Here is a 26,360-nt window from a genome sequence, read left to right as displayed (position 1 = left end):
GCCTGTGTTTGAGCATGTATGTGTACGTGTGTGTGGGTGTATGTGCTCGTGTGTGTTAAAATCTTACTGGAAATATTTGATGGGTAGCTTCTGGTGAAGTTGGTGTAGTTGGAGGGGAGAGAGGCTATGGCGAGAGAGGCCTTGTTGAGGCTGTCCTGAAGCTTGGTGGAGGCGAGGGCTCTTATGGTAGTATTCACGTCCCTCCACCGGTGGGGGTCCGACCTGTCCAACACCTGCAGCACGTTTTGCATGTACTCCTGTACCTTGAATTAAAATATCACATTCAATGCACACCCTAAAAATGTTCCAGCAACAAAGAAAATTTCATTACTATCAAAAACAGGAAAATGGAATAGATGCCATTTAGAACAACTTAATTGTTGTACCAGTAAGTAAAGAGACGTCATTGTGTATGCTTACATTAACTACATAATTAGCTCCCCGACTTTCTCCATTTAGCCCACAATAACTATTCCCCTTGCTAGACTGTCACGGTTTATTATAATCTGCATTCACCAACTAATTAGGCCATCTTGCTAGACATCACAGTTTATTACACTGCGAGTATTTACGCTCTCCGTTACGAACAGCTTATTGCTACAGTGGAGCACATATCATATGTACAGAGACGGCTGCGCTAACACAGCTCCAGGCTGTGATCAGTACTCGGGCCACGTTTACCTTCATAGTCAGAGTCATAAGAACACAAGTCATAAGAACTCTTCAGTGAAACCATCTTCACTTCACATTCATCATCATTGTAACCATCTTCACTACACAGCTATGATCACTATAACCATCATCGATGCACAGCCTTCATCACCGTAGCCATCTTCACTACCCGGGTACCGTCGGGTGTCCTATCTAGGCAGTGTGTTAGATTAGGGACGCTCCAAACACTTACTAAGTGGAAAATATTATGCTAGACAAATCATGGTGAGGATGGAGTCTGGTATTTAGAGAAACTAGAATTTGATACCAAGTTGAGGCCTGGGGATCAGACCCCTGTCCCTTAAGACCATACCCCAAACAACCACTAGTTGAGGTCTGGGAATCAGACCCCCACCACTTAAGACCATCCCCCCAACAGCACTGGTTGAGGCCTGGGGATCAGACCCCCTGCTACTTAAAACCTTACCCCTAACAACACTAGTGGTGGCCTGGGGATCAGACCCCCTGCTACTTAAAACATTACCCCTAACAACACTAGTGTTGGCCTGGAGATCAGACCCCCGATCCCTTTAGACCCTCCCCCCAACAACACTAGCTGAGGCCTGGGGGATCAGACCCGCCCCTCAAGACCATCCCCCAACAACCACTAGTCACATCCACAATAAGTATTTGGCGAGGATAGCCTCATTTGTCTGGTCTTCATCCTCGTACAAACATCCTTGTTAACATATTTAGATATTTTGTACTTGCAATCCTATGTGATTCATAATTTATTAGTGCTCATAATAGGATGTAAACAAAAGTATTTATTCAGATTCTTTATGTTCATATTGTGACATTAAGAAACAGTATTGAATAGTTTAGGCTGCTGACAAGAGAAGCCTAGTTACTATGACTTGGCACTCGGTGCTCTACAGTACATCTTAGAAGAGGATGCTTTACTTATAACAAGCTGTCTGTTTTTATTATTTTATCATTCTGCTGTTAGATTCGTGTATAATTTGACCACATGTTTTCCGACCTCTCTTCAGCACTAGCAGTGTTTGGTGAGAACAGTGCGCAGTGCGTACTCATTTAGTTGTCACCTAGTTATGCTTGCGGGGGTTGAGCTCTGGCTCTTTGGTCCCGCCTCTCAACTGTCGAATAACTGGTGTACATATTTCTGAGCTTATTGGTTCAGTATTCATTATCACTGGTGTGTGATAATGCCAGTGATATAAATGGGAAAGCTGAGTGATGCAGAGTTTAGTGATGTGTAGGTGCTCAGGGCCAGGGCAGAAGTGTGTCCACCTATGTCACCAGAGACTGGCAGACTTAAGGAGAGGATGGAAGAAAGGTTCCTCCAAGAGGTAGGTAACTTTCCCATACCTTGAGAGTAGATTGGTTCCATCGAGTACTGTGAGGCTGTCTAAGATTACTCTCATGAGTGTTGCAACGGTGAGCAGTTGGGTACTATTCTGTGTGATGCAGGGGTGTTGGGAGTGCGACGAGACCTGAAACTCACAGTACAACTGAGAGTAATTCTTCTTGTCACTCCTACTACCTGGACAGCAACGTGGGACCTTTGTCTGTGTCCCCGTCTTTCACCCGTTGGTCGCAAGATGTTGCAAGCTTCTCTACAGGTTGCTTGACGGATAGAGTACGCCGAGTTCGGTTCGCTTTGGACTCACAATCAGGGTTCGATTCCTGAGCGAGAAAGATATAGTGGGGCAAATTCCTTCCACCTAATGCCATGCATCACCTAGCAGTAAATAGGTGATCGGAACTTAGGCAACTGTTTTGGAGATGCATACTGGGGAGAGAGGCTGAAGTTCGACCACGGAGGGACCTACGTACAAGCCTAAAGTGTAAAGATACACAGGCTTCCTGACCTGAGGAAAAAATTATTGTCAGTAATAGTGAGAAAATTAATTGTTGTAATGCGATGATTCGAACCTGAGACCTGGGTACTCACAAGTCGCGTTAATGAAATCACATTAGTATGATTTCCTTATGTATTATAATTAGTTGCATGAGCATTCAATTCTCTTTGTCTAATATATTAGATTTATGACCAGTTTAGAAGTTCTAAATGCTTCTTAAATAGAGATTAATTATATTTTAAGAATCATTTGAGAATATTTAAAACTAACTTCTAATTTAGTTAAAACTAACTTAGAAGTTAGAAATTGTTAGTAAAACTAACAATTTCTTCTCTATCGTCATCGTCTACCTTCTGGAAATCTTTCTTAAACTTTAATTCGAGTGACTTGAGCTTCTCTATGATGTTCTTTACGTCCTCCTGGTCCATGGGGATTCCCTCGTTGTTGACGTCATTCGTCTGATTCCAGCTGGGGACGACATAAATACTTTGATCAATAAGGTTATGCTTTATTTACGGGAGAGACGATAATGCATAAATCAACACTGAATCATTAATGTTCGAGCAATAGATAAGTTTACACAAGATAACAAGATAACAAATATTTATCAAGCAAATAACTAAGCACTTTAGTAAGATATGAGGCAAAAACAAGTAGGTCTGTGTCTGACAGTTAATAAAAACACAGCTCCGATGAAAACTTTTGATAAAGAGGAAAACAAAAGAGTTTAATTATTGCCATTTTTTTTAATACAGGTAGGCACAGGAGCAAACGATTTCTTTCAAAGTCAATGGCTACAGTCAATTGTTTTATTTGAACGTTAATGACAATGCTTAAAATCAAAGCTTGAAGTAAAAGGTTAAAGGTAAAGATTAAACTCAAAAGTTAAAGTCAAAAGGTTAAGTCAAAGGTAAAAGTCATGGGATGAAATCAAAGGATAAAGTAAATATTTAAAGACAAAGGTTATGGTCAATGGATAGAAACCATGCTCAAATTAAAGTTAAGACTACAAATGTTTAAACACCGTGTTTAGGTATTATAACACCTGACGAGACCAAACACTGTTCTGCATTATAACACCTGACGTGACCAAACACTTCTGTATTATAACACCTGACGAGACCAAACACTGTTCTGCATTATAACACCTGACGTGACCAAACACTTCTGTATTATAACACCTGACGAGACCAAACACTGTTCTGCATTATAACACCTGACGTGACCAAACACTTCTGTATTATAACACCTGACGAGACCAAACACTGTTCTGCATTATAACACCTGACGTGACCAAACACTTCTGTATTATAACACCTGACGAGACCAAACACTGTTCTGTATTATAACACCTGACGTGACCAAACACTGTGTTCTGTATTATAACACCTGACGAGACCAAACACTGTTCTGTATTATAACACCTGACGTGACCAAACACTTCTGTATTATAACACCTGACGTGACCAAACACTGTGTTCTGTATTATAACACCTGACATGATTAAACACTGTGTTCTGTATTATAACACCTGACGTGATCAAACACTGTGTTCTGTATTATAACACCTGACATGATTAAACACTGTGTTCTGTATTATAACACCTGACGTGACCAAACACTGTTCTGTATTATAACACCTGACGTGACCAAACACTTCTGTATTATAACACCTGACGTGATCAAACACTGTGTTCTGTATTATAACACCTGACATGATTAAACACTGTGTTCTGTATTATAACACCTGACATGACCAAACACTGTGTTCTGTATTATAACACCTGACATGATTAAACACTGTGTTCTGTATTATAACACCTGACATGACCAAACACTGTGTTCTGTATTATAACACCTGACGTGACCAAACACTGTTCTGTATTATAACACCTGACGTGACCAAACACCGTGTTCTGTATTATAACACCTGAGGTGATCAAACACTGTGTTCTGTATTATAACACCTGACGTGACCAAACACTGTGTTCTGTATTATAACACCTGACGTGACCAAACACTGTTCTGTATTATAACACCTGACGTGACCAAACACCGTGTTCTGTATTATAACACCTGAGGTGATCAAACACTGTGTTCTGTATTATAACACCTGACGTGACCAAACACTGTGTTCTGTATTATAACACCTGACGTGATCAAACACTGTGTTCTGTACTATGACACCTGAGGTGACCAAACACTGTGTTCTGTATTATAACACCTGACGTGATCAAACACTGTGTTCTGTACTATGACACCTGAGGTGACCAAACACTGTGTTCTGTATTATAACACCTGAGGTGATCAAACACTGTGTTCTGTATTATAACACCTGACGTGACCAAACACCGTGTTTTGTATTATAACACCTGAGGTGATCAAACGCTGTGTTCTGTATTATAACACCTGACGTGACCAAACACTGTGTTCTGTATTATAACACCTGAGGTGACCAAACACTGTGTTCTGTATTATAACACCTGACGTGACCAAACACTGTGTTCTGTATTATAACACCTGAGGTGACCAAACACCGTGTTCTGTACTATGACACCTGAGCACATACCTGTTTACCACTGATGACGCGTTACCAGAACGATCTGTAATAATAAAATAATAATACAAATAATAATTATAATAGTAATAGCGAGATGAATAAAAATATACTTACAATAATAAACATTTAAATATGCAAAATCAACCTCAAGGAAATAATACACTTCTTAAAAAGAAAAACATCAAATTTTAATAATTATGGAAAACCCCATATGCAATTTCTACGCGTCCTCTTCTTGAATTATTTCTGGAGATAATATAGCTCAGTGATATTATTTGTTTTGAAAAGTTATTAACGAGGTTGTTACTTTCTAATGGCCCGTTGGATGGTTAAATGGTTGTACACAACCATTGGTGTGTACAACCGTTGGATAGGTGAGGGGCACTAGTTGTACCCACATGCACTGTTGAGGGGCACTAGTTGTACCCTCATGCACTGTTGAGGGGGACTAGTTGTACCCTCATGCACTGTTGAAGGGCACTAGTTGTACCCTCATGTACCGTTGAGGGGCACTAGTTGTACCCACATGCACTGTTGAGGGGCACTAGTTGTACCCTAATGCACTGTTGAAGGGCACTAGTTGAACCCTCATGTACCGTTGAGGGGCACTAGTTGTACCTTCATGCACTGTTGAGGGGCACTAGTTGTACCCTCATGTACCGTTGAGGGGCACTAGTTGTACCCTCATGCACTGTTGAGGGGCACTAGTTGTACCCTCATGCACTGTTGAGGGGCACTAGTTGTACCCTCATGTACTGTTGAGGGGCACTAGTTGTACCCTCATGCACTGTTGAGGGGCACTAGTTGTACCCTCATGTACTGTTGAGGGGCACTAGTTGTACCCTCATGCACTGTTGAAGGGCACTAGTTGTACCCTCATGTACTGTTGAGGGGCACTAGTTGTACCCTCATGCACTGTTGAGGGGGACTAGTTGTACCCTCATGCACTGTTGAAGGGCACTAGTTGTACCCTCATGTACTGTTGAGGTGCACTAGTTGTACCCTCATGCACTGTTGAAGGGCACTAGTTGTACCCTCATGCACTGTTGAAGGGCACTAGTTGTACCCTCATGCACTGTTGAAGGGCACTAGTTGTACCCTCATGCACTGTTGAGGGGCACTAGTTGTACCCTCATGCACTGTTGAGGGGGACTAGTTGTACCCTCATGCACTGTTGAGGGGCACTAGTTGTACCCTCATGTACTGTTGAGGGGCACTAGTTGTACCCTCATGTACTGTTGAGGGGCACTAGTTGTACCCATATGCACTGTTGAGGGGCACTAGTTGTACCCTCATGCACTGTTGAGGGGGACTAGTTGTACCCTCATGTACTGTTGAGGGGCACTAGTTGTACCCTCCTGCACTGTTGAGGGGCACTAGTTGTACCCTCATGTACTGTTGAGGGGCACTAGTTGTACCCTCATGCACTGTTGAGGGGCACTAGTTGTACCCTCATGTACTGTTGAGGGGCACTAGTTGTACCCTCATGCACTGTTGAGGGGCACTAGTTGTACCCTCATGCACTGTTGAGGGGGACTAGTTGTACCCTCATGCACTGTTGAGGGGGACTAGTTGTACCCACATGCACTGTTGAGGGGCACTAGTTGTACCCTCATGCACTGTTGAGGGGGACTAGTTGTACCCTCATGAACCGTTGAGGGGCACTAGTTGTACCCTCATGTACTGTTGAGGGGCACTAGTTGTACCCTCATGCACTGTTGAGGGGGACTAGTTGTACCCTCATGCACTGTTGAGGGGCACTAGTTGTACCCTCATGCACTGTTGAGGGGCACTAGTTGTACCCATATGCACTGTTGAGGGGCACTAGTTGTACCCTCATGTACTGTTGAGGGGCACTAGTTGTACCCACATGCACTGTTGAGGGGCACTAGTTGTACCCTCATGCACTGTTGAGGGGGACTAGTTGTACCCTCATGTACCGTTGAGGGGCACTAGTTGTACCCTCATGTACTGTTGAGGGGCACTAGTTGTACCCATATGCACTGTTGAGGGGCACTAGTTGTACCCTCATGTACTGTTGAGGGGCACTAGTTGTACCCATATGCACTGTTGAGGGGCACTAGTTGTACCCTCATGTACTGTTGAGGGGCACTAGTTGTACCCTCATGCACTGTTGAGGGGGACTAGTTGTACCCTCATGTACCGTTGAGGGGCACTAGTTGTACCCTCATGCACTGTTGAGGGGCACTAGTTGTACCCATATGCACTGTTGAGGGGCACTAGTTGTACCCTCATGTACTGTTGAGGGGCACTAGTTGTACCCATATGCACTGTTGAGGGGCACTAGTTGTACCCTCATGTACTGTTGAGGGGCACTAGTTGTACCCTCATGCACTATTGAGGGGGACTAGTTGTACCCTCATGCACTGTTGAGGGGCACTAGTTGTACCCTCATGCACTGTTGAGGGGCACTAGTTGTACCCTCATGTACCGTTGAGGGGCACTAGTTGTACCCTCATGTACTGTTGAGGGGCACTAGTTGTACCCTCATGCACTGTTGTGGGGGACTAGTTGTACCCACATGCACTGTTGAGGGGCACTAATTGTACCCTCATGCACTGTTGAGGGGGACTAGTTGTACCCTCATGTACCGTTGAGGGGCACTAGTTGTATCCTCATGTACTGTTGAGGTGCACTAGTTGTACCCTCATGTACTGTTGAGGGGCACTAGTTGTACCCATATGCACTGTTGAGGGGCACTAGTTGTACCCATATGCACTGTTGAAGGGCACTTGTACCAACATGCACTGTTGAAGGGCACTTGTACCAACATGCACTGTTGAGGGGGACTAGTTGTACCCACATGCACTGTTGAGGGGGACTAGTTGTACCCTCATGCACTGTTGAGGGGGACTAGTTGTACCCTCATGCACTGTTGAGGGGGACTAGTTGTACCCTCATGCACTGTTGAGGGGCACTAGTTGTACCCTCATGCACTGTTGAGGGGCACTAGTTGTACCCTCATGTACCATTGAGGGGCACTAGTTGTACCCTCATGTACTGTTGAGGGGCACTAGTTGTAAAATCTAGTCCAAGTGCAGTGAAAAGCTCTGTACCTCAGGGTACAGTCCTTGCACCACTGCTTTTCCTTATTCTCATATCAGATATAGACAAAAATACAAGTCACAGCTTCGTATCATCCTTTGCAGATGACACAAAAATCAGTATGAAAATTACCTCGGCTGAGGACATTGAAAAACTTCAAGCTGATATTAATAAAGTTTTCGACTGGGCATCAGAAAATAACATGATGTTTAACAGTGATAAATTCCAGGTACTCAGGTACGGTAAAAATGAGGACCTTAAACATAATACAGAGTACAAGACACAATCAAATGTACCCATAGTAGGAAAACAGCATTTAAAGGATTTGGGAATAATAATGTCTGACGACCTAACGTTTAAGGAGCATAACCAAGCAAATATTGCGACAGCCAGAAAAATGATAGGATGGATTACGAGAACTTTCAAATCCAGGGATCCCATCACAATGGTTGTACTCTTCAAGGCACTGGTGTTGTCCCGTCTTGAGTACTGCTCAGTACTCACTTCCCCCTTCAAAGCAGGAGAGATTGCTGAAATAGAGGGAATACAGAGAACATATACGGCACGCATAGACGCAATAAAGCACCTAAATTATTGGGATCGTCTCAAAGCCCTCCAAATGTACTCACTAGAAAGAAGACGAGAGAGATATCAAATAATATACACCTGGAAGATACTGGAGGGCCAAGTACCAAATCTACACAGTAAAATAACAACGTACTGGAGTGAACGACATTGAAGAAAATGTAGAATAGAACCAATGAAGAGCAGAGGTGCCATAGGCACAATCAGAGAACACTGTATAAACATCAGAGGTCCGCGGTTGTTCAACGTCCTCCCAGCAAGCATAAGAAATATTGCCGGAACAACCGTAGACATTTTCAAGAGGAAACTAGATTTATTCCTCCAAGGAGTGCCGGACCAAATGGGCTGTGGTGGGTATGTGGGCCTGCGGGCCGCTCCAAGCAACAGCCTGGTGGACTAAACTCTCACAAGTCGAGCCTGGCCTCGGGCCGGGCTTGGGGAGTAGAAGAACTCCCAGAACCCCATCAACCAGGTATCAACCAGGGCACTAGTTGTACCCTCATGCACTGTTGAGGGGGACTAGTTGTACCCACATGCACTGTTGAGGGGCACTAGTTGTACCCTCATGCACTGTTGAGGGGCACTAGTTGTACCCTCATGCACTGTTGAGGGGGACTAGTTGTACCCTCATGTACTGTTGAGGGGGACTAGTTGTACCCTCATGTACCGTTGAGGGGCACTAGTTGTACCCTCATGTACTGTTGAGGGGCACTAGTTGTACCCTCATGTACTGTTGAGGGGCACTAGTTGTACCCTCATGTACCGTTGAGGGGCACTAGTTGTACCCTCATGTACTGTTGAGGGGCACTAGTTGTACCCTCATGTACTGTTGAGGGGCACTAGTTGTACTCACATCGACTGTTGAGGGGCACTAGTTGTACTCACATCGACTGTTGAGGGGCACTAGTTGTACCCACATGCACTGTTGAGGGGCACTAGTTGTACCCACATGCACTGTTGAGGGGCACTAGTTGTACCCATATGCACTGTTGAAGGGCACTTGTACCAACATGCACTGTTGAAGGGCACTTGTACCAACATGCACTGTTGAGAGGCACTCCACTGTTAATGGAGAACCACAGCCTCCACGGCCGGGGGCACCGGACCACACACCGTAGGAGACATCTCGCCGCGGACATCCAAAGGGACAGGAGACGACGCATGCAGGGACGGAGCAGGCAGGGGGCGGCCGAGATGGGGCGGGCTGGGGTTGCAGGGGTAGGGACGTCGGAGGCGGGGAAGCCGGCGGCTGGGCGGGGCCGCCCCAAAGCCCACGTCAACATCGACACCACCACCCAACACTGGGGCAGAAGCCGGCAAGAAATCATCACACAGTCCAGCACTTGGAGACAGGCCCAGGGCCGACAGCGGGGTAAAATCTTCCTCCCGTAAGAGGTTAACAGGTATGACCCGGCGCTCATCACACTCCGCAAGGTTGTGCCGCATGTAAAACACGAATTGGGAACCCCAACAGCATGATGGAGGACGGTACAGGATCCCTGAGACACCATGGCGAGAGTGCGGCCCCTTCCATCTTCCAGTAGCGATGGCATTCATCCTTACTTGTAGGACCTGCCCAAACCGGGCAAAGTATCGACGTAGAAGATCCTCAGGGAATATAAAAGGTATCCCATGCACTGCTACATACGTCGTGGCTCCACAACGGTCAGAGAGGGTCACCGACCCAACATTTCCATGAAGAGTGAAAGAGCGCCCATCATAGCACGTGACGACACCTTGATAAATTGCGGGGGAACCGAACTTGACAATCGCCCACCATCCGGCAAGCATCTGCACCCCACACAGACTCCACAGAGCCACGGAGCATATCAATCAACACCACCTCCACCGCGTGGTAGGGAGCAATCCCAGAGAACTCCAGGCCAATGGAGGCTTGCCTGATGACTGGCAAGTTCTCCCATGATTGCAGACCGTTACAGCCCCAGGGGCCCCTCAGCAGAAACACGGGACACAAGCCACGTCAGCACCGACACCCAGGTCCTCACTCCTCGCCGGGTTGACAACAACTCAGGAGAAATGTACTCGAGGAAGCACGTAAAAGAGACGATTATGTTGTTATAGTGTTCAATTATACCATAGGTATTATGGAATGTCCATGTGATGTTTTCTTCTCGTTTCAGAGAAAACTAGATATTGAATAAGTAACTGTGAGTGGGTCGTCTTTGTGATGCCCTGGGTTTACTTATATTGCGATTTCATTCTTATTGTGAATTGTGTTGTGGTGTAATTTTGTGCTTCGTGTTATTAATTAAGCACTGTGAAGTGAAGTGTCAGTTGTTACCGTGTTAAGACTTGTCTCCGTGATAAGAAAATTGTATAATCTTAAATTATGAGAGTTACGCCCTAGCTGCCGTGGGGTGTGGATGTGTTGCCTGACTCCTCCGGTAGTTGGTGGTTGTTTACTGTTTGGTCGGCAGGGGGTGTTGGCATCTCTGCCCTCCCAGCAGTTACCTTCTGGCTGGTGTTGACGTGGCATGCTTGCGATGGGAGGTCATCTTCCCCCTGTTGTGGGAGTGAACTCCGGGGGCCTGGAGTTTATAGGCTGTGCTTGTTACCCTGCAGTTGAGCTTGTCATATGTGACATGCTCCATGTAACAGTTGATGACGTCTACGGGACTGAGCTTGTAACTTCTCACCAAGTTATTGTAAAGTTTGTGGGCGAGGAGGTGTACCGTGAGTTCCTCCGACAATACAAGGGGCGTTCATTATCGCTGCACGATGGTGCTGGCTCTGTGTCCATCACGGACCATAGTGGTGCCCTGATATGTGAGTGTGCATGGGGAGCCCTTGGAGTTTTCCGAGGACCTGCTCCGGCGTTACTTCCAGTGGTTTGGCACTGTCGTCAGAGTGCGGGGTGAACACGCTGTCTTCAGGGAGGTATAAAGACGTGTTCAAACATCTGTACACTAGGGATGCACCTAAGGTCGGACGTTCCTTCTTCAGTCTGGCTTCTCGGGTACTACGTCAGGGTGTACTATGCCTGGTAATCCTGAACCTGTTTTCGGTGTGGCCTGTTGTGGCTTCCTGGTGCTCTGGGGCTGCTGTCACTCAAGTGAACCTGTTCCGGGAGGGGGATTTCCTGCCGCTCCCTGTAGGGGAGGATTCTGTGGGTGGGGATGTGGGCATCCTGTTGGCTGATGTGACTCCCCCTGCGACACCCGGTGATCCTCCGGGAGTTGCTGTGCCATCAAATGATCTTCCTGCTCCTGTTGCTGTCCCTGCTGCTCCTGTGGACCTTCCGGATGGTCTCTGCGAGTCATCGACGTCTTCATCTTCCTCATCTCCTGCTGCTGCGACTGGCCCTGCACCCGTGCCAGGTGTCCCGGCTGTGCTGGGTGCTTGGGAGGCTGCGGTGCAATCTGGTGTGTGCGGCCCAGTTCCTCGTGTGGTTGAAGCTGCTGCCTTTCTCTGACGGGCGTCGGTTTACCCAGCTTGTGAGGCACGTGGTTTTGGGTCCGCCTCCGGCTCTGAGGATGTGCGGCCGGAGCCCAAGCGTTCCTGGCGTTCTTCTACTGCCTGGGCTGATGTGGGGAATTTCGACGCCGGTGGGTCTTCGGGCAATGACGTGGTGGTTCCGGGTGCTTCGTGCTCTACGTCAATGGTGGTTGCTGACGTCCATGTGCCTGCTGATGATGATGTTTGTGCATATGATTTACCTCCTATTCTTTCTTCTGCAGAAGGTTCTCCGCAGTGAGGGTGGTCACTCCTATGAACGTGGGTGGTGAGGGTGCTGGTGTGAGCCATGACCTCGTGCTGGTGTTGATGAAGGATGCCCGGCGTGGGGGGTCCCTGCCGGTGCAACGTCCGGTGGTTGACACGGGGCTCTGTGAGGCAGCCGAAGTGCCTCCCAGTGCACTGCCTATTGCCCGGCCCGATGGGAACAAGCCCCCTTCCTCTCGTCTTGGCCTCTGGCGTGGTGTATGATGATAATAACCCCTTTCTGTTTGTCATTGTTGACTGCGTACATCCTGTTCCATGGAGCCCTTCTTCCGTCTGGGTTCCGTGGGCCCGGTGTTTTGTTGTGGGTATGCTAGAGTTAATGCCTAATGTTCGTACGCTTTATAGTAAACTGGTTCCGGATAACATCTTGTTGCTTTGGGAGGCGTATTGTGTTCATTTCCCGGTGGTGGAGTGACCAGATAAGTATGAGCAGTTTGAGTAGTCTGTATGCTTGAATGACTACGTATTTTGTGTTAATATCTACTCTATAAGTTTTTAGGTTAGGGTTAATTTATGTTGGGTTAGGTTACGTTTCTTTATCTTTGTTTATGTTAATATAGTATAATATTGTCCAAAATGTTAAATATAGAATTGGAAAACTATTTAAGTGTACCTTTGCATTTAATTCACAGAAATGCAAATTCTTCAAACCGTTTGAAAGAAAACGTTTTCATCTGACACTTTTCATATTTTAAACTGACACTATATAATATATAAAGTTATAACCTGAAGTTAATCTTTGTTTAAGACACAGTTTCACTTGCTAGTATTCAAGTAGACTATTACTGGAATCATAATTTGCTTTCAGACCATCACAAATATTAGATATCTATCCACGTAGTTTGACAGGGCGGTGTGTTGCTTGTTGTAATGGCTTTGCTCGAGGACGGGCACCAACCATCAATCAAATTACTCATTGCCAGAATCAATACTATCAATTAATTTCCCCATGGTGTAAGAATTTTACATGATTAACGACTTTCACATGATATAAGACTTTCTCAAGAGATGTAAAACGTTTCTTGGAACGATTTTGAACAGTGGTACATATTCGTAACACTTTTATCACTTTCATGAAAATTATCAATAAAATTATCATGTTATGGGTAATTGTTCCAGTGAGCAGACAATTTGCTGGGCTGCATCCCTCTGGCTTTGTCCCAAGTGAGCCCAGGTTTCTTCCTGGGATCACTTATCCCACATTGTTCCCGAATTATTCCCGGTTATCACATTCCTCCGGCAGTTGGAGGAGTAGCTGTGTATCACTGAAAGCCTTGAACAGGATAGCATGAGAAATATTAAGTTTCTCAACTCATTTCTTGGACTGGTTGGTACAGCAACGGCCTCGCTTGTTACAAGTCAGCGTTCGATCCCCCCATGGTCAAAGGGCTAGGTAACGTTCCTTCCCACCGTCCTACCCAGCGTCCTTGTCCTCATATCCAAACTTATTTTCCTAATATCTCATACAAGTTCTATACTGTCATATTTGCTTAGCGGTTTCTCACCTCATTTGCTGCTGGAAATCTATATGTCCGGCGCAGACTCAAGTAATTAACTTGCTCTTCAACCAAGAACTACTGCACAAAGACTCGTTAATTATCTTACCTGGGTATATTGAAGTATCATCATCCTCTGTCGTAATGTCGGTCGAGGGAGTGAAGGAGTAGGTGGCAGGAGTGATATTGGAAACGGAAGAGGTCTCAGGGGTGGTCAAGCTAGTGGAATTTGAGGAAGTAAAAGTGTTTGAGTCAACTAAGGAGACTGAGGAAGAGTCTGTGGGTGTTGTGTCTGTGTCACTACTAGGAGACGGTGTGGTGTCGGAAGAAAATGAGCTCGTTTCTGTGGCATATAGGTCAGTGGAGGTAAAAAGTACACTAGAGTCGGTAGGAAATGGGTTAGTGGAGGTAGAAAGTTCCCTAGAGTCGGGAGGAAAGTCAGTAGAGTCAGTAGTCAATTCGATGGAGGTGGTAGCGACATCTAAGCAAGTGCTTAATTCACTGAAAATAAGAAATACCATCGTTTATTACTATTCCAGGACACTATTTTTCTGCGGTATTAAAAGTACAAAGATCATGAGTCATGCTATTAGTCAAATTAACACACGCTAAGTGTTCCTTATTTCTATCTTAATACAATTATTTGAAAATATTTCAATGCACTACAATCTTCACAACCTTTTTTTTCTTTTTTTTTTTAGTTTTGCATAGCTAAAGTTCACAAATTATTGGCAAACAATTTCTCTCCATCGAGAGTTCCTTTATTTCTCTTTCTATGTTAATTAGTTCTTAGTTTTGTCTCAATGCCTTAACTGCTATTTGGTCGTGTTTGCCACCTTAAGCGATGAAACATACTAATTGTTCATGTAATAATAGCTGCCAAACTCGTTTGTTTAACATAATTACTATTAACTAGTCATTTCCACATTCTAACTGCTGTGGGGATTCGCTCGCTGGCCGCCAGGGGGTCAAGACGTGCTCACTTGACCTGCCAGTTGTTGCGTGGTGTTGAGAGGGGGCGGGTGCGGTTTTGAGGTGCGGTGTGCCCGCTGGCCGGGGACCCGGTTGGCGGTATAGTTGTTGGTGAGGATACCCGCGTTCGGCGGGTTGACAAGGTGCGCTTGGATTTTTCTGGTGCTGTGGACTGGCCCATTGTGGAGGTAGTGTTGTTGGATTTGCTCTGTGTCGACGTCCCTGATTTGTTGGGGCTGGAAAAGCTCTCGCCTACCTGAATGGCGGTGTCCTTCGCCAAGACATTGTTTTACCGGGAGTTTGTGGCACGCTGCGATGACCGCACTCTTACTATTCCTGATTCGGTTGTGACCGTGGAGATTTCGGATCCCTGGAGGCCCTTGAAATATGTGAGTGTTCACATGGTGCAGGTGTCTTTCCCCGTGGACGAGCTGCGGTCGGTATTTACGCGGTATGGTGTGGTGGCGAACCACCGATTCAACACTTTGAGTGCGGGCCGGCTGAGAGGGGTCCGTATGGGTGCTCGTAAGCTCGTCATGCGGGTCACAACCCCTATTCCGTCCAGGTTTGTGTATCGTGGGCTCTCTGTCCGGATCTTTTATCAGGGCCAGACAAGGACCTGTTTCCGGTGTGGTGCTGAGGGCCACGTGGCAGCCGGCTGTGACGCTCCTCGTGCTGAGGCCCCTTCGGTTTTCCTGGAGGGTGACTTTCCCTGCTTGTCTGAGCGTGGGGTTTCCTCGGCGGATCCTCGGTCTGTCCTGGTGTCTGGTGTGGTTCTTGCGGCGGTTTCGGCAGACGTTCCATCTGGCCCTGGTATGTTTGCCCCTCCGGTGAGCTCTGTTGACCTGGAGACTCCTGCTTCGGATCTTCGTCGTTCGGTAGTTGTGGAGGTGCATCCGCGGCCGGTTGATTCCGTGGGGGCCCTGGATGCTACTCTAAGGGTGGTGCATGCTTCTCCTGCCGGAGACCATCTGTTTCCCGTGGCTGTCGGGGTTGTGGTGGGTGAGCCCTCCCCCCTGCCCTCTGCCTCATTGCCTTGGGCGGTTTCCTCGCTCCCTTTTGCCTCTTCGCCTGCGATAACTCTGTCGTCCGTGCTGGATACCTCACGTGTGATGGAGTGTGCTCTCCCGCCTGCTGTGTCTGATCCTTCTCCGTTTCCGGTATCCGGGCGTTGTAGTGGCTTTTTGCCCCATGCGGTTGAGGCTGCTGTCCTGCGTGATCGTGCTGCCCCGGCTTTGGGGGCCGCATGCCATTGGTTCTACTGGGGCACCGCTTGCTGGGGGTGACAGTTCCAACGATCAGCGGCCTCTTTTTAAGTGCCGTCGCTCGGCTCGGGGTGAGTCGCCTCGCCGGTAGTGCAACCCATTCTCGTACTTTCTTACAGTCAATATTGACTTATTAAATAAGTGCATATGTGACATACTAATTTATTGTGAATATTTTAGTTTACCTTGAAAAGCTTCATAGAAAACACCGACATTACCTAACCTTCTTAGTATGTTAAGATAAACGTCTTATTGCTTCGTAATTACAATTATTACTTACCCTATACCTATAATAGGTTAAGTAATAATTTAACTTCAACTTATTGCTTCGTAATTACAATTATTACTTAACCTATACCTATAATAGGTTAAGTAATAATTGTAATTACGAAGCAATAAGATGCTTATCTTAACATACTAAGGTGGTCAGGTAAGGTCGGTGTTTTCTATGAAGCTTTTCAAGGTAAACTAAAATATTTACAATAAATTAGTATGTCACATATGCAAATATTTAATAAGTCAATATTGACTATATGAAAGTGCGAGAACGGGTTGAGTTGTGGGCAGAAGAGCGTGATGCGATGGACAATGACGCCGTGGCCGACGCTGTGTTGCCTCCGGTGGTGCCTTTTGTGTTGGACGCTGTTCCTCCTGCTGGTGGCTCCCCTCAGTGGGCAGTTGCCCCTGGTGATAGCGACCTTGTAGTGGTGTTGTCGAAACAGTGTAGTGGAAACTGTGCGGTGGGGGGACTCTGCTCCTATTCCGGTTGGTGGGAGTGCTGGGGCCCCTGTGGAGCCACCCTCCGCAGGACTCGATGCGGTGTCTGGTGTCAACCAGAGTGCATGCCCTAGTGGGTGGGACAGTGAGCGGCCTGCCGTACAGTCCGGTGTGCTTCCTGGTGTGCTTCCTGGTGTGCGGCCCTGTGACCAGCTTCCTAGGGGGCAACCCTTCCCTTTCGTTCTCTCGTCCGGCGAGGTGATCAGCCACGGGGTAACTATGGTCTACGACTGTGAAGACCTGGTGCATCCTGTTCCCTGGTGCCCCTCTACCATCTGGGTTCCACGGGCGCAGTGTTTTGTCTCGGATGTGCCGAATTTGATGCCTCGGTCTATTGCGTCTCATGGATGTCCGATTCCTTAAGGTGACCAACTTCTTTGGGAAGCTTATTGCTTACGGTTTCCAGCTCGGGAGTGCCTGGAGAAGTATGAGTGATTGGTGTGTTTGGTTTCTGTCAGTGTTGTGCATCATATTTCCACGGTGCCTGCGTGCACGGGTGGGTGTCTTTGTCTGTGAGTGTGGGCGGTGTGGGTGTTGTTCTTGCCCATACGTGGCCTGTTTTGTTGTGCTTGCCTTTTATACGTGTTTGTGGTGTGGTTGTGTGCGCTTGTGGGTGTTTGGTGTTATTTCTTGCTTGTCATTGCGCGCACCCCGTGTTTTGTGTTGGGGTGGCGGGCGGTGTGGTTGTGTATGTTGCTTGTGTGCGTGTGTTTCTATTCTTGGCCTCGTGTATTGCTTTATTATTTATACTACATTACTGTTCTTTATGGGTTTTTTTTGAGATATATACAAGAGTTGTTACATTCTTGTACAGCCACTAGTACGTGTATCGTTTCGGGCAGGTCCCTGGAATACGATCCCAGCCACGAAGAATCGTTGTTACAACCAAGTACACATTTTACTGTTACATTAAACAGAGGCTACAGTTAAGGATTTGCGAACAGTAAATCCTCCCCGGCCAGGATACGAACCCATGACATAGCGCTCGCGGAACGCCAGGCGAGTGTCTTACCACTACACCACAGACTGTGCCTCCGTGCCTCCTCCGTAGAGACTGTATTTATGTTTGTATTTCACTGTTTATGTATTTTGCAGTTTTTCTGTCTTCTTATTTTTTGTTGTTTCCTGTAGTTTTGAACTTTTACCTCTGTGTCAATGGTTTCGGAGGGATGTTATTGTTATGTACTATTTTGCGCCTGTGTCTGGATTGGGCTGGGCTTGTTTGTGTGTTCTTTTTTTTGTATTTCTGTACTTACGATTTTGTGGATGTGATTATGTTTTGGTATGCTTGTGTGTAGATGTGATTCTTTCCTGGCTTCTGCGTGGGCCGTATAGTTTGCCCTGTGTGGCTTTGATTACTTTGTTCTGTTCGTTCTGGTGCGGGTGCTTGTTGCGCATCTGTCTTTATACCCTATTGTTCACCCTTTTTACTTTGTAGGGGTTTTTGTATTACTGTTCCTGTGTATTGGGTGTTCTTTTTGCCATTATTTACTGTTATTTGTGTCTTTCATGTGCCATGTGTTTTTGCCTTGTGCTCCTTATGTGGGTGTATACAACGTGTGTGTGCGTGTGCTTGGATTTATTATGTGTACATTAATTCTGTTATTTATGTTCTTCCCGTTTGTATTTCCCTGTTTATGTATTTGCTGTATTTCTATTTTCTTGTTTCCTGAAATTCTGTATATTGCCTCTGTCAGTAGTTTCGGAGGCCTGGTGTTGTTTTGTACTATTCTACACCTGTGTTTGTATTCGTGTGCCTATGTTTTATGTTATTTGTCTCTTGTGTACTTTATCTGTAACGTTTCTGTTTTATGTGGTCGTTCCCGTGCCCGTTTTAGGGTTTTCCCTTTTTGTTCTTTTTGTCCTGTGTTTATGTAATTGTTTCTTCATGATGTACTTTGTGTAATTCTTTTATAAAAATAAAAAATAAACTGCTGCCAGTTGGTCTTATTTAATTTCCAAATTATTGTATAATACATAAATCTCACACCAAACAGTTACCAATAGGTTATGTCTAACTGTAACTACAGTACAATACATACACATATAAACTCTCTCTCATTAACTCCCATTAGGGCCCACGTTATTCTCACCACGGGCCCATTAGGGCCCACGTCGGCCTGTGACACACACAGGCCGACGACGGTAGGAGACAAACACGATTAGTGAGGTCCGCAGAAATTCGTCAATTTCTCGGGACATTGAAGGAGTATAAAGGCTAGATCATAGTATTTGGCCTCTCACAGTGTGTATCTAGCAGGGTGCAACATAGCATAGTCATATCGCTAGCGATAGTGCGAAGAAACCAAAGTGGAGCTAGTGGCATCACCGGTGCATATAAGTGTGGAGGACCGCGTGGAGCGACCTGACCTGACGGCCAGGTGGGACGACCCGCCGTGGAACTACCTAATTGTGTTTGTTGGGTGGTGACTGTGATCAGTGGTAAAGTAAATTAGTGAATTGTAACACAACGATACAGTGACTGACTCCAGAGCTTTGTGTAGATAGAGAAGAACCGCCATCATCAATCTACTAGCACTTAGTGAATCACCAAGTGGAAGGCGACAACGGACCACAGTCAACCATACATCAATATTACTCATCTAGTTGTGTGAGTGGAAAGGAAGACTGGTATGTACCCCTCTCTGGTTAATTAATCGGGTATACAGTGCGAGGTAAAATATTATCAAATTCTTGTTCAGGGTAGCATATATATTTAAAAAATCTCAGTGGCTCATTTTGGGTAGAAGTTAACACTTACAGACACAGACGCATGCACGCATGCGCACGCACGCACGCACGCACGCCCACGTACGTATGCACGCACACACGCATGCACACACACATACTTGCACACAAATTCTGCTCAATTCTTCAGGTGTACAAAGGTAAAATATTACCAAATTCTTGTTCAGTATATCAGATACATTTAAAATATCAAAGTGGATCAATTTGGGTAGCAGTTGACATTTCACGGGACCCCCCGTAACACCATGCACGCACACTCACACGCACGCACACACACATACGTTTGCAAGCACACATGCACGCACACGCAAAAACGCACATGCACGCACTCAGACATACATCCAGTCAGGCTAGAAGGGATTACCCGCCAAACACACACCGAAACTACGACGTTGGTACAACGTTCGAACAAGTTTTTACACCTCCTAACCAGTTATAACAACCAATATAGCAAGTTGTAGCAACATTCTAATACGTCATAAACACGTAAAACCAAGATATAACAACTCTATTACAAGTTGTAATAAGCGGAAAATAGAGACAGTTTCGGTTTGTGTTTCCAGGGTAACACCTTTCCTGGAAAGGGGATAAAATCCTCACTCATAATCCACCCCCTCTCTTACCCCTTCTCTTACCCCCTCTCTTACCTGCCGTAATCTCCAGACAACACCACACCTCCTCTTAACCCCCATCCCACGCGCACACACGCATGCACACATTCTCTCTCTCTGTCTCTCTCTCTCTCTCTCTCTCTCTCTCTCTCTCTCTCTCTCTCTCTCTCTCTCTCTCTCTCTCTCTCTCTCTCTCTCTCTCTCTCTTGCTCTCTCTCTTGCTCTCTATCTCTCTCTCTCTCTTGTTCTCTCTCTCTTGCTCTCTCTTGCTCTCTCTCTCTTGCTCTCTTGCTCTCTAGCTCTCTCTCTCTTTCTCTCTTGCTCTCTCTCTCTCTTGCTCTCTCTCTTGACAAGGGAGAGAGGGAGATGCATGAAATGAGGATTACAATTAGCAACCTGCAAAGTGAGCTGACATTAGCAAGGGAGGAGATCAAATCCCTCACAGAGAAAAATAAAGAGACCGAGCATCAGATTATCATCCAAAGGGAAGGTGGGAATGTTACATTGGAAGGAAATGCCTCCGTACCTGAAACATTTGCGGACATACTGAAAAAGAGCTCAGAAGCAATGGCCACAGTAAGGGAGGTAGTCATGTAAGCAGCTACCTCACAGGAAGCAGCAAGATGCACCACTCAGCTGCTGGAGAGAAAAAGATCAGTGGTAGTTGTAGGCATCAAAGAACAGGAAGGATCCAGCAGGCAAGAATGGAATAGGAAGGATAGAGAGGCAGTACATTGGCTACTGAAGGGGTTACAGATGGAAGGGGCTGAACAAAACATTGAGGTTTTCCGGTTGGGCTGGTACAACAAGGACAGAAACCGACTTGTAAAGGTGGTGTTTACAAACGAAACCACGAAGGAGGATATTCTCGAAAGGAAGAGTCGTCTGCAGCATGTGGAGGGATACAAAAAAGTATACCTGCAGAGGGACAGGACGAAGGAGGAGAGAGCCAGGGCAGCAGAGGCAAGGAGGAAGTGCAGGGAGAGAGGGGCAAACCAGGAAATCACAGCCCCAACACAACAGTCCCAGAGACAAGAGGGGAACCCACGACCAGCATCCCAGCAACACCAGAGGGGAGGGCAACACCACCACCCCCCCCCCTCTGCATAGAAACCCTCCCTTCCCCTCACCCTACCTGCCATCCCAACCCTCCCTCCCCCCCCCCACCCCATTCTGACCATGTCACCCCTTCCTCATTCCCGTCATGTCTCCCCTCCCACCTTTCCCCCCCCCCCCGTCTCCCCTTCCCCTTTATCCCATACCTCCCTATCCCTCCCTCCCCCTCACCCTGTATCCTCCATGTCCCCCCTATCTCCTTAACCCACACCCTACTTGTCCCCCCTTCCCTTAAACCCCTACCCCCCACCCCAGAATCCTCTGAGACCCTGCAAACCACCTCACAGATCTTCTCACCCCACGGAACCGCTTCCCACACCAGCAGAATGCTCGCCAAGAATGGGTTAAGAAAATGAACAGAAGAAAGTGAGCTTCAAGGCAATGTACACTAACATAGATGGGATTACAAATAAAACAAGTCAACTCGGAGAATGGGCACTAGAAGAAAACCCAGACATAATAGCACTCACAGAAACAAAGTTAAAGAAACCTATAACAAATGCAGTGTTTCCACAGGGCTACTATGTAGTGAGGAAAGAGAGAGAAGGGAGAGGAGGAGGTGGTGTAGCTTTGCTACGAAGAGAAGGTTGGAGTTTGGAAGAGATGGTAATTCAGAACTGTGAAGGTTTCAGTGACTACATATCAGGCACCATAGCAACTGGAGGACAGAAAATTATAGTAGTAGTCATATATAACCCCCCCACCGAATAACAGAAGACCCAGACAGGAATATGATAGAAACAACTTGGCCACCATCAATATAATAGAGAGAGCAGCTTCTGTGGCTAGCAGGAACGGATCCAGACTACTAATTATGAGAGATTTCAACCATGGGAAGATAGATTGGGAGAACAGAGACCCACATGGAGGCCCAGACACATGGAGAGCTAAGCTACTGGATGTGGCAACAAGAAACTTTCTGAGTCAACACGTCAAGGGACCAACAAGAATGAGAGGAGGGGATGAACCAGCCTTGCTTGATCTGATATTTACCCTAAATGAATCGGATATAAGGGAAGTTAAGTTGGAAGCCCCCTTGGGAATGAGTGATCATAGTGTATTGATCTTTGAGTACCTGGTTGAGCTAGGAATTATTACCCCCAAAGAAGAACTGGGAAACAAAGGGCTGGCGTACCGAAAGGGAAACTATGAGGAGATGAATAAATTCCTATGGGATATACATTGGGATACAGAACTCGGAACCAAGTCCGTACAAGGCATGATGGACTATGTCACCCAAAAATGTCAGGAGGCTGTAAGCAGGTTTGTCCCAGCCCGACAGGAAAAAACAGAGAAGCAAAGGAAGAATCCATGGTTTAATAGGGAATGTATGAAAGCAATGGAGCTGAGCAAAAGGGCATGGAGGAACTTCCGTAATAACAGAACACCAGAAAGTAGAGAGAGATATGCAGGCGATGAGTCACAATAACGTGGCTGAAGTATGTTGACCAGACCACACACTAAAAGTTGAAGGGACGACGACGTTTTTCCCCTGCCCACCTTCGTCACTCTCAGGACTTCATAGAAAGACTGCGCCTGCAACCCTCTTGTAAGATGCTTAGTCTTGATGTCGACTCTCTGTTCACTAATGTTCCGCTCGATGACGTTCTCTCTTTCCTTAGACAGAAGGCGTCAGAGGGCCTCCTTCCTCTCCCACTTCCCACTGACGTTTTCCTCGATCTCATTAGACTCTGTGTTGAATCTAACTCTTTCTCTTTCAACGGTAAATATTACACTCAAACTTTCGGTGTCGCTATGGGTTCCCCTCTCTCCCCTGTTCTTGCTAATTTCTACATGGAATACTTCGAAACTGTTCTTCTTCCTTCTATTGATACTCGTCCCTCTCTCTGGCTTTGCTATGTTGATGACATTTTTGCTTTATGGCCTCATGACATTAATCTTTTCCAGCCTTTCCTCGCCTCTCTTAACAATCTGGCTCCTTCTATCCATTTCAAAGTTGAGTGGGATTCTAATTCCCCTCCTTCCTTTTCTTGATGTTCATGTTCACAGCTCTGTGTCTGGGTTCTCTTTCTTTGTCTACCGTAAACCCATGCATAGTGGCATGTACATTCACTTCTTTTCCTACCATCCTCCTTCTGTTAAGAAAAGTGTCCTCGTCTCTCTCTTCCTCCGCGCTCTACGCATCAGCGACCCTCAGTTTCTTGATTCTGAAATTGCCTTTATCTACAAATCATTCTCTCGCCTTGGTTATCCTTTGCATTTCATTAACTGTGCCTACTCTCAAGCTAAACGAAATTTCTTTCATCCTAAACCTGCTTCCAACACTAGTAGCACTGTACTATGCCTTCCCTTCATATCTGAACTCAAAACTTTTACCAATACCTTTCGTCCTCTTGACATTAAACTCGCCTTTCGACAAACTAACACACTTCGTAGTAATCTAGTTCACACTGCTCCTCCTGCTTCTAATGCTGCTGGTGTCTACTCTATTTCCTGTTCATCTTGTCCTCTCCAATACTTTGGCGAAACTGGCCGTACACTGAATGACAGACTTAAGGAACACAAGAGAAGTGTTAAGTCTGCAGACACTAACAATGCTCTCTTCTGCCATGTGAGGGATTCTAATCATCCCATTGATTGGTCTTCCTCCAAAATAATCTTTCCTGCCTCTACTCTACACAGACCCCGTCTTGTACACAATGTACCCAACATGAACTTGAGTCCAGGCTTTGTTGCTGTGGACTCTTCCCTTTCACAGTATATACTCAAATGCTCTAATCTTTCTAACAAACGTGACTTAACATAAGCTTACCCCTTCCATTTCTCTTTCTTTTTCTCTTTCTTGCTCTCTTCACCCTTTTTCTGTGCATTGTCTTCTACGCTCCCTTGCTATCCTCTTCTTATTCCTATTACTATCTCCTTCGGTGGTTATAATAGGAGCTGCCTCGTATGGGCTAATAGGCCTTCTGCAGTTCTCATTATTACAACTATCCCCTACACCTTACTTTCCTCCTCAGCTTTCTCTTGCCTATTTATTGCCTGTCCCTACCTGTCCTCATCACAATCGACTTGAGAAGGGTCCAGGACGGACCGAAACGTCGTCGTCCCTTCAACTTTTAGAGAGAGATACCAGAGAACCAGGAACGAGTATGTTAGTGTGAGAAGAGCAGCTGAGAAAAGGTATGAAAATGATTTAGCTAATAAAGCCAAGACCGAACCAAAGCTACTACACAGTCACATCAGGAGGAAGAAAACAGTAAAGGAACAGGTGATGAAACTTAGGGTGGGCGAAGACAGGTACACAGAGAATGACAAAGAGGTGTGTGAAGAACTCAACAAAAGGTTCCAGGAGGTCTTTATAATAGAACAGGGAAAAGTCACGGCGCTAGGAGAGGTGGCAGCAAACCAAGTGACCTTGGAAAGGTTCGAAATTACAAAAGATGAGGTCAAGAAGCACCTATTGGAGCTGGATGTGAGAAAAGCTATTGGGCCGGACGGAATCTCACCATGGGTATTGAAAGAGTGTGCAGGAGCACTTTGCTTGCCACCCTCCATAGTGTATAGTAGGTCACTGGAAACGGGAGACTTACCAGAAATATGGAAGACTGCTAATGTAGTACCAATATACAAAAAGGGTGACAGACAAGAGGCACTGAACTACAGGCCAGTGTCCTTAACTTGTATACCATGCAAGGTGATGGAGAAGATGGAGAGAGAAAAAACCTAGTAACACATCTGGAGAGAAGAGACTTCGTGACAACCCATCAACATGGGTTCAGGAAGGGTAAATTTTGCCTTAGAGGCTTGATAGAATTCTACGATCAGGTGACAAAGATTAAGCAAGAAAGAGAAGGATGGGCGGACTGCATTTTTTTGGACTGTCGGAAAGCCTTTGACACAGTACCCCATTAAAGGTTGATGCATAAGCTGGAGAAACAGGCAGGAGTAACTGGTAGGGCGCTCCAGTGGATAAGGGAGTACTTAAGCAATAGGAAGCAGAGAGTTACAGTGAGGGGTGAGACCTCAGAATGGCGTGAAGTCACCAGTGGTGTCCCACAGGGCTCTGTGCTTGGACCTATCCTGTTTCTGATATACGTAAATGATCTCCCAGAGGGTATAGACTCATTCCTCTCAATGTTTGCTGACGACGCCAAAATTATGAGAAGGATTAAGACAGGGGAGGAGGACAGCTTGAGGCTTCAAGAAGACCTTAACAAGCTGCAGGAATGGTCGAACAAATGGCTGTTAGAGTTTAACCCAAGCAAATGTAATGTAATGAAGATAGGGGTAGGAAGCAGGAGACCAGATACAAGGTATCATTTAGGAGATGAGATACTTCAAGAGTCAGAGAGAGAGAAAGACCTGGGGGTTGATATCACGCCAGACCTGTTCCTTGAAGCTCATATCAAGAGGATAACATCAGCAGCATATGCCAGGTTGGCTAACATAAGAACGGCCTTTAGAAACTTGTGTAAGGAATCTTTCAAAACATTATATACCACATATGTCAGACCAATCCTGGAGTATGCGGCTCCAGCATGGAGTCCATATCTAGTCAAGCATAAGACTAAACTGGAAAAGGTTCAAAGTTTTGCCACCAGACTACTACCCGAGCTGAGAGATATGAGCTACGAGGAGAGACTACGAGAATTAAACCTCACTTCGCTGGAATATAGAAGAGTTAGGAGGGACATGATCACCACATTCAAGATTCTCAAGGGAATCGACAGGGTAGATAAAGACAGGCTATTTAACACAAGGGGCACACGCACTAGGGGACACAGGTGGAAACTGAGTGCCCAAATGAGCCACAGAGATATTAGAAAGAACTTTTTTAGTGTCAGAGTGGTTGACAAATGGAATGCATTAGGAAGTAATGTGGTGGAGGCTGACTCCATACACAGTTTCAAGTGTAGATATGATAGAGC

The 26,360-nt window shown here is 46.1% G+C and overlaps 1 protein-coding gene across 1 annotated transcript in view; it reads right to left on the bottom strand.

Moving 5' to 3' along the window:
* Positions 1-26,360, bottom strand: part of LOC123752140 (adhesion G protein-coupled receptor L4) — a 406,311-nt gene that overhangs the window by 171,939 nt on the left and 208,012 nt on the right. The window contains exons 8-11 of the mRNA XM_069325025.1: positions 14,092-14,483; positions 5,104-5,137; positions 2,885-3,002; positions 68-263 (exon numbers count right to left, since the gene is read on the bottom strand). Coding sequence (XP_069181126.1) covers positions 68-263; positions 2,885-3,002; positions 5,104-5,137; positions 14,092-14,483 — 740 coding nt within the window. The remainder of the gene's footprint in view (positions 1-67; positions 264-2,884; positions 3,003-5,103; positions 5,138-14,091; positions 14,484-26,360) is intronic.

This window comes from Procambarus clarkii, chromosome 15 (assembly GCF_040958095.1).
Source record: "Procambarus clarkii isolate CNS0578487 chromosome 15, FALCON_Pclarkii_2.0, whole genome shotgun sequence".
Classification (NCBI taxonomy): domain Eukaryota; kingdom Metazoa; phylum Arthropoda; class Malacostraca; order Decapoda; family Cambaridae; genus Procambarus; species Procambarus clarkii.
Note: the sequence above shows the minus strand (reverse complement) of the source record. Positions and strands in the feature narration are given on the sequence as shown.